Genomic DNA, 20,195 nt, shown 5'->3' with positions numbered 1-20,195 from the left:
GGCTGGATGCCTCTAAAAATATTTACAGTGGTGGATGGTGGGGCCAGCGCAGATCTCACTGCCTTCCTCAGGGATCCGTCCAAGACCACCTCATGTGTTGGGGCTGGCGCAGATCTCGCAGTCTTCCTTGGGGGTCTGTCAGAGACCACCTTGCATATTGGGGCCAGAGCAGATCTCACTGCCTTCCTCGAGGGTCTGTCTGAAACCACCTCATGTGTCGGGGCCGGAGCAGATCTCACCTCCTTCCTCGGGAGTCCGTCCGAGACCACTTCATGTGTTGGGGCTGGCGCAGATCTCACCTCCTTCCTCAGGGGTCCGTCCAAGACCATCTCATGTGTTGGGGCTGCTGCAGGTGGGGAAGGGGGAGAAAATCAAAGAGGGGCAGTGGACACATACCCTCACCACCTACCCCCATGCACGCCCTCCAGTCACGCCACTCGCTTCCTGTCACCTGTGAAACCACCCACCCTGAGGGAGGACCATCTTGTCAACACTTACTCAGACGGACAGCGAGACCCCCTCCGGAGCTCAGGGCTACTGCAGAGAGAGAGAGAGAGAGAGAGAGAGAGAGAGAGAGAGAGAGAGAATGTCAATGGGTGGGTGGGTGCGTTGAAAAGAGCTGGGGTGTGGGGGGAAGGGGGGGTGTACCTGAGATGACTCCTTGCTCCCCAGCCGCGTGCCTTCCTTCCATCCCATGGCTCGCATCATCCTGCTCCCCACATCCTGCTTCACCCCGTCATACCTGCAGGGAGAGAGGTACGGGGTGAAGGGGGGAGAGGGAGCAGTGGAGGGGAGAGGGAGTGGTGAGGAGGGGGAAGGGGAGCAGCGAGGAGGGGGAAGGAAGTGTGGAGGGAGAGGGATTAAGGGGGAGAGGTAGGGAACAAAGGGGAGGGAGAGAAACTGAACCGTGCGGAGAGGGGGCTGGGTGGAGACAGGAGCGACCACATTCACAATAAATCAGGGAGGCAGACATACTTGGCTTGTGTCCTCTTCCTCTTGGGTTCCAGCGTTTCGGCCATACCTAGCCTGCCCCTTCTCTCTGCCGCCCTGAACTTCAGCTGCAGGTGGGAAGGAGTAGGTGGGAAACAATTAGTATGGAGCGCTCCTCATGGGGTCTCTGCACTCGTGTGAGTGTGGTGGGATGGGGGGGGGGGGTTGAGGGGGTGATTGGTGGTGCCCCCTTCTCTGTCATGGTGTGCCAGACTAGAAACTGCTTTTCAAGTCATCCCCTTTATCACTCATACCATGCTCGCATGGTAAAGACGAGATCACATTTCTCCAGGACCATGGAGCAGATTTACATAAATATGTTAGAAGTTAAACACGTTGAAATATTAAAATATTTAGGCATTTACAGTAAAAGTCCATGTTTCACTATCCACATCTGTTCTGGGAATTCAGGAGTCTGATGGCTTAGGAGAAAATACTGTTGCCCACTCTGGATGTAAGGGCCCGAGTGCTACGGTACCTCCTATCAGATGACAGAAGGGAGAACAGTTTATGTGAGGGGTATGTAGAGTCCTTCACAATGTTTATTGTCTTCTGCCTGCATCGAGTGTTGTCAACGTCCTCCATGGTAGCAAGAAGACCCCCAGTGATCTTTCCCGCGGACTTCACTATCCTCTGCAGGGTCTTATGATCCAAGGGGGTACAGCTTCCAAACCAGGTGGTGATGCAGTTGCACGTGATGCTCTCAATACATCCTCTGTAGAATTAGTTAGGATGGAGGGTTGGAGATGAAACTCCTTCAGCCTTCGCAGGAAGTAGAGGCGCTGCTGGGATTTCTTGGATATGGAGCTGGTGTTAAGGTCGAGGTGAGGTTCTCCGCCAAGTGGACTCCAAGGAACTTGATCCTCTTGATGACCTCCACGGTGGAGCCGTCAATGATCAGTGGAGTGTGGTCCCCTCGGGGGCCTGAAGTCAACAACCATGTCTTTTGTTTTATTAATATTCAGATACAGGTTGTTGACTGCACCAGCCCATTAGTGACTGCACCTCATCTCTGTACACTCATTACTCATTCTTACTGATCAGGCCCACCACGGTCATGTTGTTAGCAAACTTGATCAGTCATGAGTCAGCAGAGTGACCTGCAGTGGACTAAAAATGCAGCCCTGGGGGACACCCGTGTTCAGTGCGATGGACTTGGAGAAGCTGTTAGCGATCCTGACTGCCTGTGGCCTCTGCCGTCAGGAAGTCTAGATTCCAAATTGCAGAGAGAGATGTTTAGACACAGCAGGTTGAACTTCCTTATCAGGTACTGGGGTATGATCATGTTGAATGCCAAACTGAAGTCAGTAAACAGCATTCAAACATACATGTCCTTATTTTCCAGGTGGTTGAGGGCTAAATGGAGGGCGGTGGTGATGGCACCATCCGTAGAGCGGTTGGGTCTGAATACGAACTGCAGGGGGTTCAGTGACGGGCAGCAGGAGCTTGATGAGCCCCTTGAAGCACTCATGACAATGGACGTGAGTCATTGAGGCAGGACACTGCCAACTTCTTTGACACGGGGACAATGGTGGGACCATATTGCTTCTCGGGGAGGTGCTAAAGATGTTGGTGAGAATATCCGCTAGCTGGGCTGCACATCCATCTCCTCAGAACACTGCTAGGAATGTTATCCGGTCCAGCAGCTTTCCGCGCGTTGCGCTCTCTTCACGTGCAAGACAGCACCTGGTCACTTGGAGAGGTGTCTGCCGCCATGTAGTTTTTCACCTCAAAGGGAGGGAGGCATCACCAGCTCAGGCAGATAGTAGCGTTTTGTGGTTGGTGATATCTTAGATGGCCTTCCACGTGTCGTGTGTCCTTGTCCAGGAAGTGACGATGAATGCACTGGGCATGTGCACTTTGCTTCCCTGACGGACTTAGGCAGCTTGGCAATAGCTAGGGCCATCTTGTCATCCATTCTGAAGGCAGTGTCTCATATCCTAGGCAGCACACACACCTCTGCTGTCATCTATGGCTCCTGATTAGAACTAGCAATGATGGTCTTGGGCATAGTGCCATCATCAGTGAACTTACTGATGAAGCTGGTCAATGATGCAGAATACTCCTCAAGGTTGACGCAGTCACCACCGGTTGCTGCTTCCTTGAAACGTTCCAGTCAGTGTGCTCAAAGCAGTCCTGAAGAGCATGGATCACCCCACTGGCCATATTTTTACCTGCTTCTGACTCGTCTGGAGCTTCTGGGTTCAGCAATACAGAGATGTGGTCTGAGTGTCCAAGGTGGGGTCGGGGCTCCACCCGATACATGTCAGAAATTTTTATAAACACAAGGTCCAATGTGCTCACCCCTCTTGCTGCAAAATCTATGTACCGGTGGAAATTAGGAGGCCTTGACTTGAGGTTGAAATTCCCAGCGATAATGATCAGTGTCAGGGTGTGTGGTCTGCAGTTCATCTATAGCCCCATACAGTTCCCAGATCACCTCTTTAGTGTTCCTCCTCTTCCTCCCTCTGCCCTTTCCTCCTTCCTCTCCCCCTGCCCCTTCCCTCCCTCCTCCACCCCATCCCCTTCCTCCCTCCTCTTCCCCTGCACCTCCCTCCTCCTCCACCCCTGCCCCTACCTCCCTCCTCCTCCCCATCCACTTCCTCCCCTCTCCTCCTTCCCTGCCCCTATCTCCCTCTTCTCCTCCTCCCCGTCACTTCCTTCCTCCTCCCCTTCCACCTCCCCTCTCCTCTTCCCCTGTCCCTTCCTCTCCTCCCCTCCATTACACTGATTCTTGATTCCCGATACATTGGTTAGCTTTTGGTTTCCATGGATGCTGTGTGATCTGCTGAGTTTCTCCAGCACTTTCAAAGCATGAAACATTCCAGCACTGTACAGGAGGCCCATGACATTGTGCCGACCTCTGTAAACCTCCTCCATAACAATCTAACCCTTCCCTCCCTCACACACATAACCCTAGACTTTTATCACATCCGTGTGCCTGTTTTAAATGCCCCTATTGTACCAGCCTCCACAACCATCCCCAGCAATGTATTCCAGGCACTCACTACTCTCTGTGTCAAAAAAATAAAGCTCCTCCTAAACTTTCCTCCCCTCACCTATAAGAACATAGGAGCAGAAAGAGGCCATTCAGCCCAGTGAGTCTGCCCTGCCATTCCATTGTGAGCTGATCCATTCTCCCCCTTGGACCCACTGCCCAGCCTTCTCCCCATAACCCTTGACACCTTGGGCTAATCAAGAACCTCTGCCTTAATTACACCCCATGGTCCAGCCTCCACGATTGCCCGTGGCAACAAATTCCACAGATTCACTGCCCTCTGGCTGAAGAAATTCCTCCACATCTCTGTTCTAAGCATTCCTCTGCATCTCTGTTCTAAGCATCTGCCTTTCAGTTATCCTGGACTCTCCCAATGTGGAGAAACAACCTTTTCATATCGACTCTGTCCACGTCTTTCAACATTCAAAATGATTCCATCTGATCCCAGACCCTTGCCTTGGACAGATTTTCCTCTGGTGTTTGTTACTCCTGCCCTATCCAAACCTCTCATAATCTTGTCACCTCTAATCCTTCTATGCTCCAAGAAACAAAAAGCTCCCCCTCCCCCCCCCACAACCTTGCCTCACAGGACATGCTCTCCAATCCAGGCAACATCCTGGAGAACCTCTTCTGCCTCCTATCCACAGCCTCCACATCCTTCCTGGAATGAGGTGACCAGAACTGAACACAATATTCTTTTGTACATTGAGCTTTTTATAGTTATCTTTTTTTTAAAAAACCTTCTCTCATCTAGTTATCCTTCCATCAATTTCAGCGTATTTGCAATAAATTACACTGCACAACAAAGTTTTAGCTTCCTGAAAACTTTTGGGTGTATTTTAAGCAGCTGATCTGTTTTAGATATAATCTATTTTTGTGATTTCCTATCATATTTTAAGTCTCCGAGTAAGTTGTCCACAAAGTTCTGGCCAGTTCAAGCATTCATTGGCACCCACTCAATGCAGGAGCTATGCAAATGTTGTCTTCGGCCGGGGCCTGCGTGGACATTGTTGAGAATGTTCTCACCAAACTACATCCAGCTGTTGGACTACGTACTTCAAGCATAGAAAACCACCCAAGTGCAACACGTCATTGCAAATTCATTTTCTGTATTCGTTCACGGGCTTTGTCCCTGCACGTCCTGGTGCGGTCAGTGACAAACATGGTGAAAGGTTTCACCAGGACATTGCGACCATGGAAGAGCGGTCGGTAACTGGGCAACTGGAATCTGATTATTGTTGGTCACTGACATGAGAGACAAAATATTTAGGTCAGATGAAGCAACGCAATGTGTCAGCGTCGTTAGCGATTAAACGAGCTGAATTCAATAGAAGTTTATGTTTCTCCAACTTCCTACGTGATGCAGCAAATCTGAAGTGATCTTTGTGTTCAGCTTGAAGTTGTCTATCAGAATCCCCAATTTGTTTTTAGGAAGCAAATGTCTTGAAACAACTTGTCCAGTGTAATCATCGCAAATTTTTCTTTAAGTCAGGCACAAGGTTGCAAGAAATATAGAGGGGGGAGCGGGTCAGCACAACATTGTGGGCTGAACGGCCTGTACTGCGTTGGAATGTTGTGTGGTCCTGGAGCAGAAGGGGACTTGTGGGTGATTTATGAGGCCGATTTATTCTCTGCAGGGAGAGTGCTTGAAATGGGAGAGGGGAATGGGGAGATGGGAGACAGAGGTATGGCGATGGTGTGATGGCTGATGCTGGGTGGCGGACTCCACACACGCAAGGCACCCACCTCTCTCTCGCTCTTCTCCAGGGCTTCCAGCTCCGATTCCGACAGCTTGGAGCGCCGGTGAATTTCCAGGTTTTGCTGGAAGAGGAACATTGTGAACTGAGGTGTTTCTAGATCACCCTCCATCAGCTTCTTCCGCGCCTGCTTCCCTCCGTGCCCCCACCTCCCTCTTTTCTCCACACCCTCACCTCTTTCTGCACCTTCACCTCTTTCCGCACTGCCTACATCCCTCTGCGCCCCACCGCGCCCACTTCTCTCTGCACCCCCATCTCCTTCCGAGCCCGCTTCCCTCTGCACCCCCCACCTCCAAACACGCCTGCTTCCCTCCGTACCACCTCCTTCCATGCCTGCTTCCCTCTGCACCCCCCTCCTTCCACGCCTGCTTCCCTCCACACCCCCAACTCCTTCCACTCCTGCTTCCCTACGCATCCTTCTGCACCCCCAACTCCTTCCACGCCTGCTTCTCTCCGCACCAACTCCTTCCATACCTGTTTCCCTCCGCACCCCCCAACTCTTTCCATGCCTGCTTCCCTCCAAACCTGCCCCTACCTTCTTCCATGCCTGCTTCCCACCACACCACACCCCTGCCTCCCTCTGTGCCCAGGCCCTGGCTCCCTCCCCGCATCCCAGCTCCCTCCAGACCCAGGGTATACCAGCAGAGGAAAAGCGGGAAGCCTGGTTACCTTGTGAAGGTCGGAGAGCTGTTGGTGCCGGATGAGAGCCTCCTTGCTGGGAAACTGCCGGCGGCACAGCAGGCAGGCCAGCTTCTGCCAGTCGGTCAGCCGCTCCTCCTGGTCCTCCTCCTGGTCCTCCTCGCTCTCGCTCTCCCCGCTGTAGGCTGCCACCAGGCCTCGCAGGGGGCTTGCTCTCTGAGGGGTTGGGGGGGGAAACCACAGTGACGCGTCATCCGGACACATCCTCGCGGCTGGGAGGGAAGAGGGGAAGGTGTCGGGGTGATCTTCACAGGAAATTGGGAAGTCAATGGTATGGAGGGGGGAGGTGGAAAGGGGGTCAGATGAGGGTGAGGAGGGGAGTGGTTTCAAGGCAAGGAGGGGATGAGAGTTTGGAGAAGGGCACTCGCGGTTGAGGAGGGGAGGAAGGTACGGGGGTGAGGAGGAGAAAGATCCTGTGCTTTGAAGGTGGGAGAAGTGGAGGGGAAGAAGCGGGGTTCTGGGAGCCTACCATGCGAGCGCCTTCGTCCCTCATCTTGTCACCGCTGCGTTTCAAGTGCTCCATCATGACGTGTTGCCTCTCAGCCAGGGTGCTCTGTGGGGAGGGTCCCATCACTCTGTGTCCATGAATACCTCAGCCGGGTTACACCAACTCCACGATAGGGGGGGGGGGGGGGGAGGAGTTGGGTGGAGGGAGGAGAGGGGTGGGGGAGGGGGGAGCGAGTGAAGGAGCAGGGAGAGGGAAGCCTTCATCATCCCTCCATGCACCACCCCAGTGTGAGAAGCACGTCTGGGCGCGCGTCTGTCAGCGTGTCTGTGCACGTGTGTCTATGTGCAAATATGCATATGTGCGAGTACACATCTGCACATTGACGTGTGGTGTGTGCGTGCAAGTGCACAATTGTGCGAGCACGTCAGTGTGTGTTTGCATGCTCATCTGTACGAGTACACATCTGCATGAATGTGTGTCTACATGCGAATATACATGTGCACACGTCTGTGTGAGAGTGCGTGTCTGTGTATGAGTGCATATGTGTGTGTGCGCATCTGTTGTAATAGTATGTGTGGAAGACCACAAGGATGTAGAATTTTGACCCAATGAGACTGACTAATTTATTTCTCTTCCCAGCCCCTCTTTCCCGCCTTCTCCCCATCACCTTTAACAACGTCATGACTGATCAACCCGCTTTAAATCTCCCCGGTGATGTGGCCTCTGGCACCAACCTGTCTGTCTGTGGCAACCAAAACCACAGCTTCCCTGCCCTCTGGGTGAAGAAACCTCCTCATCTGTTCTCATGGGATCCTGTGGAGGGGACGAAGTGGGGGTCTGGGACCCTACCATGCAAGTGCCCTCTTCCCTCATCTTGTTGCTGCCGAGTTTCAGGTGCTCTATCCTTTTATTCTGAGGCTGCGGCCTCTGCTCCCGGACTCTCCCGCTGCCTACAACATCTTCTCTACATCCACCTCTACCCAGCCCTTTCGATAGGTGGATTCTGCTTCCAGAACACTTTTGGGTGTATTTGATGGGTTTTGAGCTGCTGATCATGAAAATCACTAAAATTTTCCTACCGCATACATTCTTTTTAAGATAGAACCTATTTTTGTGATTTCCTGTCATATTTTATCCACTTCAAGTAGACAAAACCACGAAGTGCAGCATGTCATTGAAAAGTGCAACTGCACTTGGATGTCTTCCCTGCTGATCTTGGTGACAAACATGGGGAAAGGTTTTGCCAGGACATTGCAACCATGGAAAAGTGGTATCAGGGCAACTGGAATCCATCAATGCCAACTATTGGTAGACACTGACATGAGAGGGTATCAGCAGCGGGACGTTTTTAGGTCAGTTGAACTCGCGTAATGTCATCGTTATGTGATTTAAACGAGTTGAATTCAATAAACGTTAATGTTTCTCCAACTTCCTACGTGATGCAGCAAATCTGAAAAGACCCTTGTGTTCATCAGCATGAAGTTGTAAATTTAAATTTCGAGCCATTTCGGCTCACGAGTTTGTGCCACCCAATTACACCCCATTAACCAACGACCCCCAGTACATTTTTGAAGGGTGGGTGGAAAACCCAGGCAGACACAAGAACGTCCAAACTCCTTACAGACTGCGTGGGATTCGGACCACGGTCCCGATCACTGGTGTTGTTACAGCGATACACTAACCCCTACATCAACCCTGCTTTTCTTCAGGAAGCAAATCTTGCGAAAAAATTTGTTGTCCAGTGTTTTCAGGAGATTTCGACAAGATCCCTCCCCTCATCCATCTAAATTCCAGCCAGCAAAGGCCCAGAGACATCAAACTCCCATCGAGGGTCCATCCTTTCCTCCCTGGAACTGTTCTCGAGAACCTCGTCCCCCCACCAAAGTCGCTCACCACCTTGGTCTGACCTATGCGTTGTGTTGGTGCCTTTATAGTCTCACCCTTTTGAAGGAATGCGAGACACTATGTTTGCCCTCCCTACTGCAAGTGAGCCTTCATAGAACGCCACAGCACAAAAAGTAGGCCATTTGGCCCTTCTAGTCTGTGCCAACCACTCCACTAGTCCCGCTGACTTGCTCCCTGCCCTGAACCTCCCAGCCATATATTTTATCCAATTTATTTATAAAACAGACGATCAAGCCCACGTGCACGTCAGCTCATTCCACGCTCCCATCACTTCCCCCTAATGTTCCCCCTAAACCTTTCCCCTCCCAGCTGAAAACTACTTCTTGTATTGATCTCCCCCCGATCTAAGTGGAAAAAGTCTCCTCGCATCCTCTCTGTCTACACCTCTCATAATCTTATAAACCTCAATCAAATCTCCCCTTGTTCTTCTTCACTCTAGAGAATAAATTCCTAATCTGTTTAATCTTTCCCTGTAACTCAATTCCTGAAGACATCTTCTCTGCACTGTTTCAATCTTATTGACATTTTTCCTGTCGTTAGATGCCCAGAACTGAACACAATACTCCAAATTTGTTCTCTGGACTTAACGATGGAGAGGCAGAGATCAGAAGAAGGGTGTGAGGGGGTCCCGTGCGGTACCTTCTTCTCCAGCATGGCATAGCCCGCATCAGCAGAGGCAGACTCCCGGTGCTCGCTGTCCCGTAGGTAGCTGAGGGGCTGGAAGCTATTCTTAAAGTTCTCCTTCTGCTTGTTCAAGCTCTTGGCCCAGCGCTCCATGTCCTTGGCAATCTGTGGTCGTGGAGGGAAGGATTAAGGCAGGTTGACCACTAGTTCCCCCCCCCACCGTTCCCAGTCACCCAGCACCCTGGACTCAAGACCTGGGGTATGATGAGGCTGCTCGGTCCTCCCCTTCGACAGACGCCATTCAGCCCCCATTGATAAAGTTCCACCAAGGAATAATGATTGGGAGGCTGTTCAGCCCCTCTGTCCTCGTCCACTGGTGGGGGGCGGGGGGTGACAGCAATTTAGACCCTATGACCAAGCCCTACAGAGAGAAAATACCATCCAGACTCTCCAACCTTTCCCCCTCAGGGACAAGGAGGCCGTTTAGGCCCTCTCACCTAATCCCCGAAGATGCCATTTGCCTCTCCATCCTAGCTCCCAAGGACAGAGGCAGTTTAGCCCCTATGAGGGGGCCATTCAGCCCCTCTGACCTAACCCCCAACCCCAGGTACAAGGAACCTATATAACTCCTGCAACCTAATTGTCTGGTCAAATGAGTCTGTTCAGCCCCTCTAACACCCCAGGGAAGCTGTTCAGTCCTGACTGCCTCAGGGGTGAGGCCATTTAGCCCCTCTGTCCTAGCCCCAGGAGAGAACATACAGTTTCTCTGGCTTTCCACCCCACCAACCGGCCTAGCCCCAAGAGAGATGCACGTTGCTCACCTGCTGGGCTGTCTTGCTTTTGGGCTTGTCTTTCTTGTCCTTGCCTTCCTTGAGGCCAGAGGCAGGGTCCTTGGATCCAGGGCCCTGGTCGGGAGCAGGGAGGTAGGTCTGCTTGTCACCATCCCAGTACAGGTACCGCTGCGTCTGTGCATTATAGTAGTACTATACGTGAAGATACATACACAGAGAGCTCATTAACCTGGAGTCTCCAACCGGGGCAGGGGCACTCCCCGCCCACTGGACACGCTCACCGTGAGCCTGGCTCGCTCACCATGCATCATACACACTCAACGTGAGCCTGACTTGCTCCCCGTGAATCATAACACTTGCTGTGTGCCGAACCTGCTCATCATGAACCTGACTCACTCCCCGTGCATCATACACACTTGCCGCACACTAGATATGGTCACAGTGCACCTGGCTCACTCACCATACATACTCACCTTGCGCCTGACATGCTCACTGAATCGAACACTCTCACTGTATGCCAGTCACACTCACTCTGAATCGTACATGCTCTGATGCCCTCACCGTGAACTGTACACACTCACTGCACGCTGGTCACCCTCAATGTGAATCCTACACGTTCACCGTGCGCCTGACACCCTCACTGTGAACCGTACACATTCACTGTGCACCTGACACCCTCACTGTGAACCGTACACATTCACCGTGCGCCTGACACCCTCACTATGAACCGTACATGCTCACTGCAAGCTCCGGATCCTCTCTCTGCTCTTTGTAAATGGGGTATTTGGGCAGCACACAGGCACCCAGGCCAGAAGGGGCTTTTACCGTGATGAATTGTCAACATTTTTATATAAACCGGACACATTTTGGGTTTAATTCCACCTGCCACTTCTGCGACCATTCAGTGACCCTCTGGGCTGCCCTCCAGACAACACAGCTCCTGGCAACTTGCTGAGCCGCTCTTTCTCATCCAAGAGTGAGGAGTGGCAGCGGCCAATGAAAATGGGGGGGGGTTGGGGGGTGGGGGGGCAACAGGGCTCCCTTGGCGACACCAGGAGGAAGGATTGCAGATGGTTTGGTTCTGTTGGGCTGGCCGCGCTCCTCCCCACCCACTACCTAGCCCTGGAAAGAGAGCTCAGGGCTCTGTTCCCCTTTACCTGTGAGGTGGGGTCGTAGTACAGCCCGGTCTGCGGGTCGTAGTAGTATCCCGAAATCTCATCATACTGATAGGTGGAGATGTCAGGCACAGCTGCAAGAAGGAAAGGGCACTGGTTTGGGTAAGGATCACAACCCCACCCTGACCGCCATCAGCACCCGCGTCCAATCCCCACACCCACTGTGACAGGGCCGTCAGGGTCCCGGACGAAATGCTCAGCAGGTCTAAAAGCATCAAAGGCTTTCCTTGGGCCTGTACAAGCCGAGTATATCTCCCCAAAGCAGGAGCTGCTCTGCAGGGCGGAGAGACAAGCCTTTCGGCCCCATCAACATGTATAGCCCTTCCATCCATGGGCCCACCCAGGACTTTCTGAAACGTCATGAGGGAGCATGGTTAGTATAACACTGTTACAGCGCCAGCAATTGGGACCGGACTGGCAGTCGAATCCCAGGCTGCCTGGATTTTCTCAGGGGGCTCCAGTTTCCTCCCACTGCAGCATACGAGGATGTGGGTCAATTGGATGTTAGTGGGAGGCTCGTGGGCCAAAAGGCTGTGTGTCTATATAAGAGATTAATATTTTAAAAATAAAACCCGCTTCCACTGGTTCCACACTCTCACTGCTCTCTGCGTGAAGAAGACCCCCCTAAACCTCTCATCCTTCACCCATGTCCTCTAGATTTTGTCTCACATCAACAGCAGTAGGAAAAGTCTCCTTGCATTAATTGGAAAAAAAACTCATCCCTTTTAGCGAATCGCTCCCTCATTTTCACCCCGCAACCACAGGAGATGCTCCACTTGCGCCCACAGCTCCTCCCTCACCACTATTCGGGGCCTCAAACAGCCCTCCTGAGTGAAGCAACACTTCACTTGTGAATCTGTGGAGGTCGTCTACTGCAACCGGTGCTCCCATTGTGGTCACAGACTGGGCACCTCGGCTCTGTCCACCGCAACAGCATGGATCTCCCAATGGCCACCCTTTTAAATTCTCCATTCCACTCCCTTGTTGAAATGTCTGTCTGTGGTTTTGTGCACTGCCAGACTGAGACCACCCACAAATTGGGGGAACAGCACCTCATCTTCCATCTGGGCACCCTCCATCCGGATGGCAGATATTGACCTCTCCAGTTTCCAATAGGCCACTCCCCTGACTTCCCCATCTCTCTGTCTCCTCCCCATGACCTCTCCATCAGAGAGTTTCCCCCTCTCCCTATCAATTCTCAGCTTCTCCTGCCCTCCCACCCATATCCACTCTGACCTCTTGTCTGTTGGCCTGTGCCCACTTCCTTTAAGTGGGAAGGCAAGAGAGGTCTCAAAGTGGCCCCTCCCCTCTGTAGGACAAGGGAAGACTCACGGTACTGGGTGTAGTCCTGGGATCCAGAAGCTGCCAAGCTGTGGCCAGCATCGCTCTGTGGCTGGGCCGACGTTTCTGCCTTCTGGGCGACAGGGGACCGAGAGATCTGAGCTGTCTGCAAACAGGGACACAGAGAGCCCCATGAGAGGCTGGGCTGGTGGAGGGAGGTGGCGATTGTGGGAGGCTGCAGAGAGCACTCCCTAAATCAGTTGCTCCTCCTCGCCCCCCTACCTCACTGTCACTGCCCTTCCCTCTTTCCCATCCCCTCCAAAACACTCCTTCCTCAATGCCCCTCTCTCCTACTCACCGTCCTTCCCTCCATCCTCACTGCCCCCCCCACAGCACTTCCTCACCAACCCTCCCTCCGTCCTCAGCCCCCCCACAGCACTTCCTCACCAACCCTCCCTCCGTCCTCATCACCCCCCCACAGCACTTCCTCACCATTCCTCCCTCCATCCTCACCCCCCCACAACTTACTCACCAACTCCCTCCATCCTCATGACCCCCCACAGCACTTCACCACCCTCCCTCAGCTCACCCTCCCACAACACTCCCTCCTCACCAACCTTTCCTCAGCACCTCTACCATCACTCCACCCCTCCAATAGCATTCCTTGCTCTACGTCCCCTCTCCCCCACCCCACCCCCCCCTCCCCACGGTACACCTCATGACCCTCAGCACACCCCACCCCTGCGATGTCCATTTAGAAATGTTGGAGGGATGATATTGGCCTTGCCCTTGACAATGGGATTTGAACCCTGAACTCTGACTGGGCCGATGACAAGATGCCGCTCCCCCACAAGGAGCTGGGACCGACCTGCGAGGTGTGGGAGCTCTCTGTCGAACTGGGGGGCGACTTCTGGTACAGTTGTGGGGCAGCTTGTGTCTGCACAGATTGTGGGTACGACTGTGGGCTTGGGAGAGGATCGACTCCGGGGATTCCTGGCTCCGAGGAGCCTTCCGGTGCTGCAAAAAAACATCACCTGTTTATTCAGGACATAAAAAAGGGGCATCTTCTCAAGGTAGGTCGGACACAGAGCGAAGCTCCTACCACACATTCGCATGCTCAGACACAGAGTGAAGGTCCTTATGCACCATCCCATCATACACTCCCCAATGGTGGGACAGAATGAAGCCCCCTCCGTACCGTCCCATCACACACTCCCTGGTGGTGGGACAGAGTGAAGCTCCCTCCACATTGTCCCATCACACACTCCCCGGTGGTGGGACAGAGTGAAGCTCCCTCTGCACCGTCCTATCACACACTCCCCAGAGGGTGGGACACAGAGTGAAGCTCCCTCTACACCTTCCCTTCACACACTCCCTGGGGGGCTCGGACACAGAGTGAAGCTCACTCCACATTGTCTCATCACACACTCCCTGGGGGGATGATCAAAGAGTGAAAGTCCCCCTCACTGTAACAAGCGGTGAACACACAGTACACACAGTCCTTCTGCACTTTGAGAGGATCTTGAAGAATCACACAAAATGATTCATTTCACACTAACAGTCATTTGAACAAAACTATATTGATTTATTTGTAAAGATGAAATACTTTTCCTGCATGTCTATTGTTTGCCTGGGTGCGTGTCTGCGTGATTTGCACCGAGGACCAGAGAATGCAGTTGAACGTGTACAATCAGATAACAATTAACTTCACTTGGGGGGTGGGTGGGGAAATCAGTAAGTCAGAAGCAGGGCAGTTACAGGCAGCTGAGACTACATCCACGGGATGCAGCTTGAGATTTGAGGAAGGAGAGGAGGGACTACTCTTGTGGAAGAGACAGCTTTGTTTTGAGTCGGTGGGGTGGGGGCTACAGAGAGAATTATCCACAAGCCAAATGGCTGCAAATGAGGGGGCGGGGGGGGGGAGAAAGCAGGCACGTAAGAGATCGGTGGGTTCTTGGACTCACTTGTAACGGCAGGCTCCGCCTCGTAAGAGATTGGCAATGTAGAACAGCAGGGAGGCTTCTGCTGGTCCGAGCTCTGCTGGTAATCCTGGCCGCTGTATCCCTGCTCGGGGATAAATAAAACATGAGACACATTGTCTGGGGAACGAGAGGTGTATCCTGGAGTAATCACTGAGGGATCAGTGGTGGAGAAGGTGATCCTGGGAGTCACCATCTCTGAGGATCTTTCATGGACCCAACGCACTAACGGCATTGTGAAGGAACCAGCATCCTCGACTTCTTCAAGAATTTGTGGACGCTTGGCATGAGATTGGAAAACTTGACAAATTTCTTGCAGAAGTGCAGTGGAAAGTGTGCTGACCGGATGGAGACTCCAATAGTCCCAAGCGTAAAGCCCTCCAAAAGGTAGCAGACACAGCCCAGGACATCACAGGCAAAAGCCTCCCCACCATCATGGGGAATGCTGCCATCGAAGAGCAGCAGTGATCGTCAAGGATCCACACCATCCAGCACACGCTCTGCTCTCACTGCCACCATCAGGAAAGAGGTCTATGGGCCCAAGACTCGCACCACCGGGTCCAGGAACAGCTTCTACCCCTCCACCATCAGACTTCTACCCCTCCACCGTCAGACTCCTCAACAAACAAATCATTTAGAACTCCTACTTTGCACATTTCGGTGTGGGGACGAGTGATGGGCTGTCGGGGGGAGCGGGGCCGTGGGATCAGTGTGGGGACGAGTGACGGGCTGTCGGGGGGAGCGGGGCCGTGGGATCAGTGTGGGGACGAGTGACGGGCTGTCGGGGGGAGCGGGGCCGTGGGATCAGTGTGGGGACGAGTGACGGGCTGTCGGGGGGAGCAGGACCGTGGGATCAGTGTGGGGACGAGTGACGGGCTGTCGGGGGGAGCGGGGCCGTGGGATCAGTGTGGGGACGAGTGACGGGCTGTCGGGGGGAGCAGGGCCGTGGGATCAGTGTGGGAACGAGTGACGGGCTGTCGGGGGGAGCGGGGCCGTGGGATCAGTGTGGGGACGAGTGACGGGCTGTCGGGGGGAGCGGGGCCGTGGGATCAGTGTGGGGACGAGTGACGGGCTGTCAGGGGGAGCGGGGCCGTGGGATCAGTGTGGGGACGAGTGACGGGCTGTCGGGGGGAGCGGGGCCGTGGGATCAGAGTGGGGACGAGTGACGGGCTGTCGGGGGGAGCGGGGCTGTGGGATCAGTGTGGGGACGAGTGACGGGCTGTCGGGGGGAGCGGGGCTGTGGGATCAGTGTGGGGACGAGTGACGGGCTGTCGGGGGGAGCGGGGCCGTGGGATCAGTGTGGGGACGAGTGACGGGCTGTCGGGGGGAGCAGGGCCGTGGGATCAGTGTGGGGACGAGTGACGGGCTGTCGGGGGGAGCGGGGCTGTGGGATTAGTGTGGGGACGAGTGACGGGCTGTCGGGGGGAGCGGGGCCGTGGGATCAGTGTGGGGATGAGTGATGGGCTGTCGGGGGAAGCAGGGCAGTGGGATCAGTGTGGGGATGAGTGACGGGCTGTTGGGGGGAGCGGGGCCGTGGGATCAGTGTGGGGATGAGTGATGGGCTGTCGGGGGGAGCAGGGCAGTGGGATCAGTGTGGGGGTTTGGTGACGGGCTGTCGGGGGGAGCAGGGCAGTGGGATCAGTGTGGGGGTTTGGTGACGGGCTGTCGGGGGGAGGCAGGGCAGTGGGATCAGTGTGGGGATGAGTGATGGGCTGTCGGGGGGAGCAGGGCAGTGGGATCAGTGTGGGGGTTTGGTGACGGGCTGTCGGGGGGAGCGGGGCCGTGGGATCAGTGTGGGGACGAGTGACGGGCTGTCGGGGGGAGCAGGGCCGTGGGATCAGTGTGGGGACGAGTGACGGGCTGTCGGGGGGAGCGGGGCTGTGGGATCAGTGTGGGGACGAGTGACGGGCTGTCGGGGGGAGCGGGGCCGTGGGAACAGTGTGGGGATGAGTGATGGGCTGTCGGGGGAAGCAGGGCAGTGGGATCAGTGTGGGGATGAGTGACGGGCTGTTGGGGGGAGCGGGGCCGTGGGATCAGTGTGGGGATGAGTGATGGGCTGTCGGGGGGAGCAGGGCAGTGGGATCAGTGTGGGGGTTTGGTGACGGGCTGTCGGGGGGAGCAGGGCAGTGGGATCAGTGTGGGGGTTTGGTGACGGGCTGTCGGGGGGAGGCAGGGCAGTGGGATCAGTGTGGGGATGAGTGATGGGCTGTCGGGGGGAGCAGGGCAGTGGGATCAGTGTGGGGGTTTGGTGACGGGCTGTCGGGGGGAGCGGGGCCGTGGGATCAGTGTGGGGACGAGTGACGGGCTGTCGGGGGGAGCGGGGCCGTGGGATCAGTGTGGGGACGAGTGACGGGCTGTCGGGGGGAGCGGGGCCGTGGGATCAGTGTGGGGGTTTGGTGACGGGCTGTTGGGGGGAGCGGAGCAGTGGGATCAGTGTGGGGACGTGTGACGGGCTGTCGGGGGGAGCAGGGCCGTGGGATCAGTGTAGGGACGAGTGACGGGCTGTTGGGGGGAGCAGGGCCGTGGGATCACTGTGGGGACGAGTGACGGGCTGTCGGGGGAGCAGGGCAGTGGGATTAGTGTGGGGATGAGTGATGGGCTGTCGGGGGGAGCAGGGCAGTGGGATCAGTGCGGGGATGAGTGATGGGCTGTCGGGGGGAGCGGGGCCGTGGGATCAGTGTGGGGATGAGTGATGGGCTGTCGGGGGAGCAGGGCAGTGGGATCAGTGTGGGGCTTTGGTGACGGGCTGTCGGGTGGAGCAGGGCTGTGGGATCAGTGTGGGGACGAGTGACGGGCTGTCAGGGGGAGCGGGGCTGTGGGATCAGTGTGGGGACGAGTGACGGGCTGTCGGGGGGAGCGGGGCCGTGGGATCAGTGTGGGGACGAGTGACGGGCTGTCGGGGGGAGCAGGGCCGTGGGATCAGTGTGGGGACGAGTGACGGGCTGTCGGGGGGAGCGGGGCTGTGGGATCAGTGTGGGGACGAGTGACGGGCTGTCGGGGGGAGCGGGGCCGTGGGATCAGTGTGGGGGTTTGGTGACGGGCTGTTGGGGGGAGCGGGGCAGTGGGATCAGTGTGGGGACGTGTGACGGGCTGTCGGGGGGAGCAGGGCCGTGGGATCAGTGTGGGGACGAGTGACGGGCTGTCGGGGGGAGCAGGGCCGTGGGATCACTGTGGGGACGAGTGACGGGCTGTCGGGAGGAGCGGGGCCGTGGGATCAGTGTGGGGACGAGTGACGGGCTGTCGGGGGGAGCAGGGCCGTGGGATAAGTGTGGGGACGAGTGACGGGCTGTCGGGGGGAGCAGGGCAGTGGGATCAGTGTGGGGCTTTGGTGACGGGCTGTCGGGGGGAGCAGGGCCGTGGGATCAGTGTGGGGACGAGTGATGGGCTGTCGGGTGGAGCAGGGCCGAGGGATCAGTGTGGGGATGAGTGATGGGCTGTCGGGGGAAGCAGGGCAGTGGGATCAGTGTGGGGATGAGTGACGGGCTGTTGGGGGGAGCGGGGCCGTGGGATCAGTGTGGGGATGAGTGATGGGCTGTCGGGGGGAGCAGGGCAGTGGGATCAGTGTGGGGGTTTGGTGACGGGCTGTCGGGGGGAGCAGGGCAGTGGGATCAGTGTGGGGGTTTGGTGACGGGCTGTCGGGGGGAGGCAGGGCAGTGGGATCAGTGTGGGGATGAGTGATGGGCTGTCGGGGGGAGCAGGGCAGTGGGATCAGTGTGGGGGTTTGGTGACGGGCTGTCGGGGGGAGCGGGGCCGTGGGATCAGTGTGGGGACGAGTGACGGGCTGTCGGGGGGAGCGGGGCCGTGGGATCAGTGTGGGACGAGTGACGGGCTGTCGGGGGGAGCGGGGCCGTGGGATCAGTGTGGGGGTTTGGTGACGGGCTGTTGGGGGGAGCGGAGCAGTGGGATCAGTGTGGGGACGTGTGACGGGCTGTCGGGGGGAGCAGGGCCGTGGGATCAGTGTGGGGACGAGTGACGGGCTGTTGGGGGGAGCAGGGCCGTGGGATCACTGTGGGGACGAGTGACGGGCTGTCGGGGGAGCAGGGCAGTGGGATTAGTGTGGGGATGAGTGATGGGCTGTCGGGGGGAGCAGGGCAGTGGGATCAGTGCGGGGATGAGTGATGGGCTGTCGGGGGGAGCGGGGCCGTGGGATCAGTGTGGGGATGAGTGATGGGCTGTCGGGGGAGCAGGGCAGTGGGATCAGTGTGGGGGTTTGGTGACGGGCTGTCGGGTGGAGCAGGGCAGTGGGATCAGTGTGGGGACGAGTGACGGGCTGTTAGGGGGAGCAGGGCCGTGGGATCAGTGTGGGGGTTTGTTGACGGGCTGTTGGGGGGAGCGGGGCCGTGGGATCAGTGTGGGGGTTTGGTGACGGGCTGTTGGGGGGAGCGGGGCCGTGGGATCAGTGTGGGGGTTTGGTGACGGGCTGTCGGGGGGAGCGGGTGGTGGGATCAGTGCGGGGATGAGTGATGGGCTGTCGGGGGGAGCGGGGCCGTGGGATCAGTGTGGGGATGAGTGATGGGCTGTCGGGGGTAGCAGGGCAGTGGGATCAGTGCGGGGATGAGTGATGGGCTGTCGGGTGGAGCAGGGCAGTGGGATCAGTGTGGGGGTTTGGTGACGGGCTGTTGGGGGCAGCAGGGCAGTGGGATCAGTGTGGGGATGAGTGACGGGCTGTCGTGGGGAGCGGGTGGTGGGATCAGTGCGGGGACGAGTGATGGGCTGTCGGCGGTAGCGGGGCCGTGGGATCAGCGTGGGGACGAGTGATGGGCTGTCGGGGGGAGCGGGTGGTGGGATCAGTGCGGGGACGAGTGATGGGCTGTCGGCGGGAGCGGGGCCGTGGGATCAGTGTGGGGACGAGTGATGGGCTGTCGGGGGGAGCGGGGCCGTGGGATCAGTGTGGGGGTTTGGTGACGGGCTGTTGGGGGGATGGGGGCCGTGGGATCAGTGTGGGGGTTTGGTGACGGGCTGTTGGGGGGAGGGCAGTGGGATCAGTGTGGGGACGAGTGATGGGCTGTTGGGGGGAGCAGGGCAGTGGGATCAGTGTGGGGATGAGTGACGGGCTGTCGTGGGGAGCGGGTGGTGGGATCAGTGCGGGGACGAGTGATGGGATGTCGGCGGGAGCGGGGCCGTGGGATCAGTGTGGGGACGAGTGATTCGCTGTCGGGGGAGCGGGTGGTGGGATCAGTGCGGGGACGAGTGATGGGCTGTCGGGGGGAGCGGGGCCGTGGGATCAATGTGGGGATGAGTGACGGGCTGTCGTGGGGAGCGGGTGGTGGGATCAGTGCGTGGACGAGTGATGGGCTGTCGGGGGGAGCGGGGCTATGGGATGGGTGTGGGGGCTGGTGTCGGGGGGAGAGCAGGGTGGTGGGATGGGTGTGGAGGCTGGAGACAGGCTATCGGGGGAGTGGAGCAGTGGGATGGGTATGGAGGCTGCTGTTGGGCTGTTGAGGGGAGTGGGATCAATGTGGGTACTGGTGGCAGGGTGTTGGGGGGAATGGGGTAATGGGATTAGTGTGGGGACTGGTGGTAGGCTTTCGGGTGAGATCGGTGTGGG

The 20,195-nt window shown here is 56.7% G+C and overlaps 1 protein-coding gene across 1 annotated transcript in view; it reads right to left on the bottom strand.

Moving 5' to 3' along the window:
• Window positions 1-222: 222 nt before the first annotated feature.
• The window catches only part of LOC138756871 (RNA-binding protein 10-like), a 49,499-nt gene continuing 29,526 nt past the window's right edge, over window positions 223-20,195 (bottom strand). The window contains exons 16-27 of the mRNA XM_069923265.1: window positions 14,633-14,732; window positions 13,537-13,685; window positions 12,720-12,834; window positions 11,370-11,461; window positions 10,243-10,404; window positions 9,437-9,586; window positions 6,914-6,997; window positions 6,415-6,600; window positions 5,735-5,809; window positions 976-1,058; window positions 649-742; window positions 223-346 (exon numbers count right to left, since the gene is read on the bottom strand). Of these exons, the coding sequence (XP_069779366.1) occupies window positions 308-346; window positions 649-742; window positions 976-1,058; window positions 5,735-5,809; window positions 6,415-6,600; window positions 6,914-6,997; window positions 9,437-9,586; window positions 10,243-10,404; window positions 11,370-11,461; window positions 12,720-12,834; window positions 13,537-13,685; window positions 14,633-14,732 (1,329 nt within the window). The 3' untranslated portion in view covers window positions 223-307. The remainder of the gene's footprint in view (window positions 347-648; window positions 743-975; window positions 1,059-5,734; window positions 5,810-6,414; window positions 6,601-6,913; window positions 6,998-9,436; window positions 9,587-10,242; window positions 10,405-11,369; window positions 11,462-12,719; window positions 12,835-13,536; window positions 13,686-14,632; window positions 14,733-20,195) is intronic.

The sequence above is a fragment of the Narcine bancroftii genome, chromosome 3 (genome assembly GCF_036971445.1).
Source record: "Narcine bancroftii isolate sNarBan1 chromosome 3, sNarBan1.hap1, whole genome shotgun sequence".
Taxonomy (NCBI): domain Eukaryota; kingdom Metazoa; phylum Chordata; class Chondrichthyes; order Torpediniformes; family Narcinidae; genus Narcine; species Narcine bancroftii.
The sequence above is the reverse complement of the archived record's forward strand: the minus strand, read 5'-3'. Positions and strand labels throughout refer to the sequence as shown.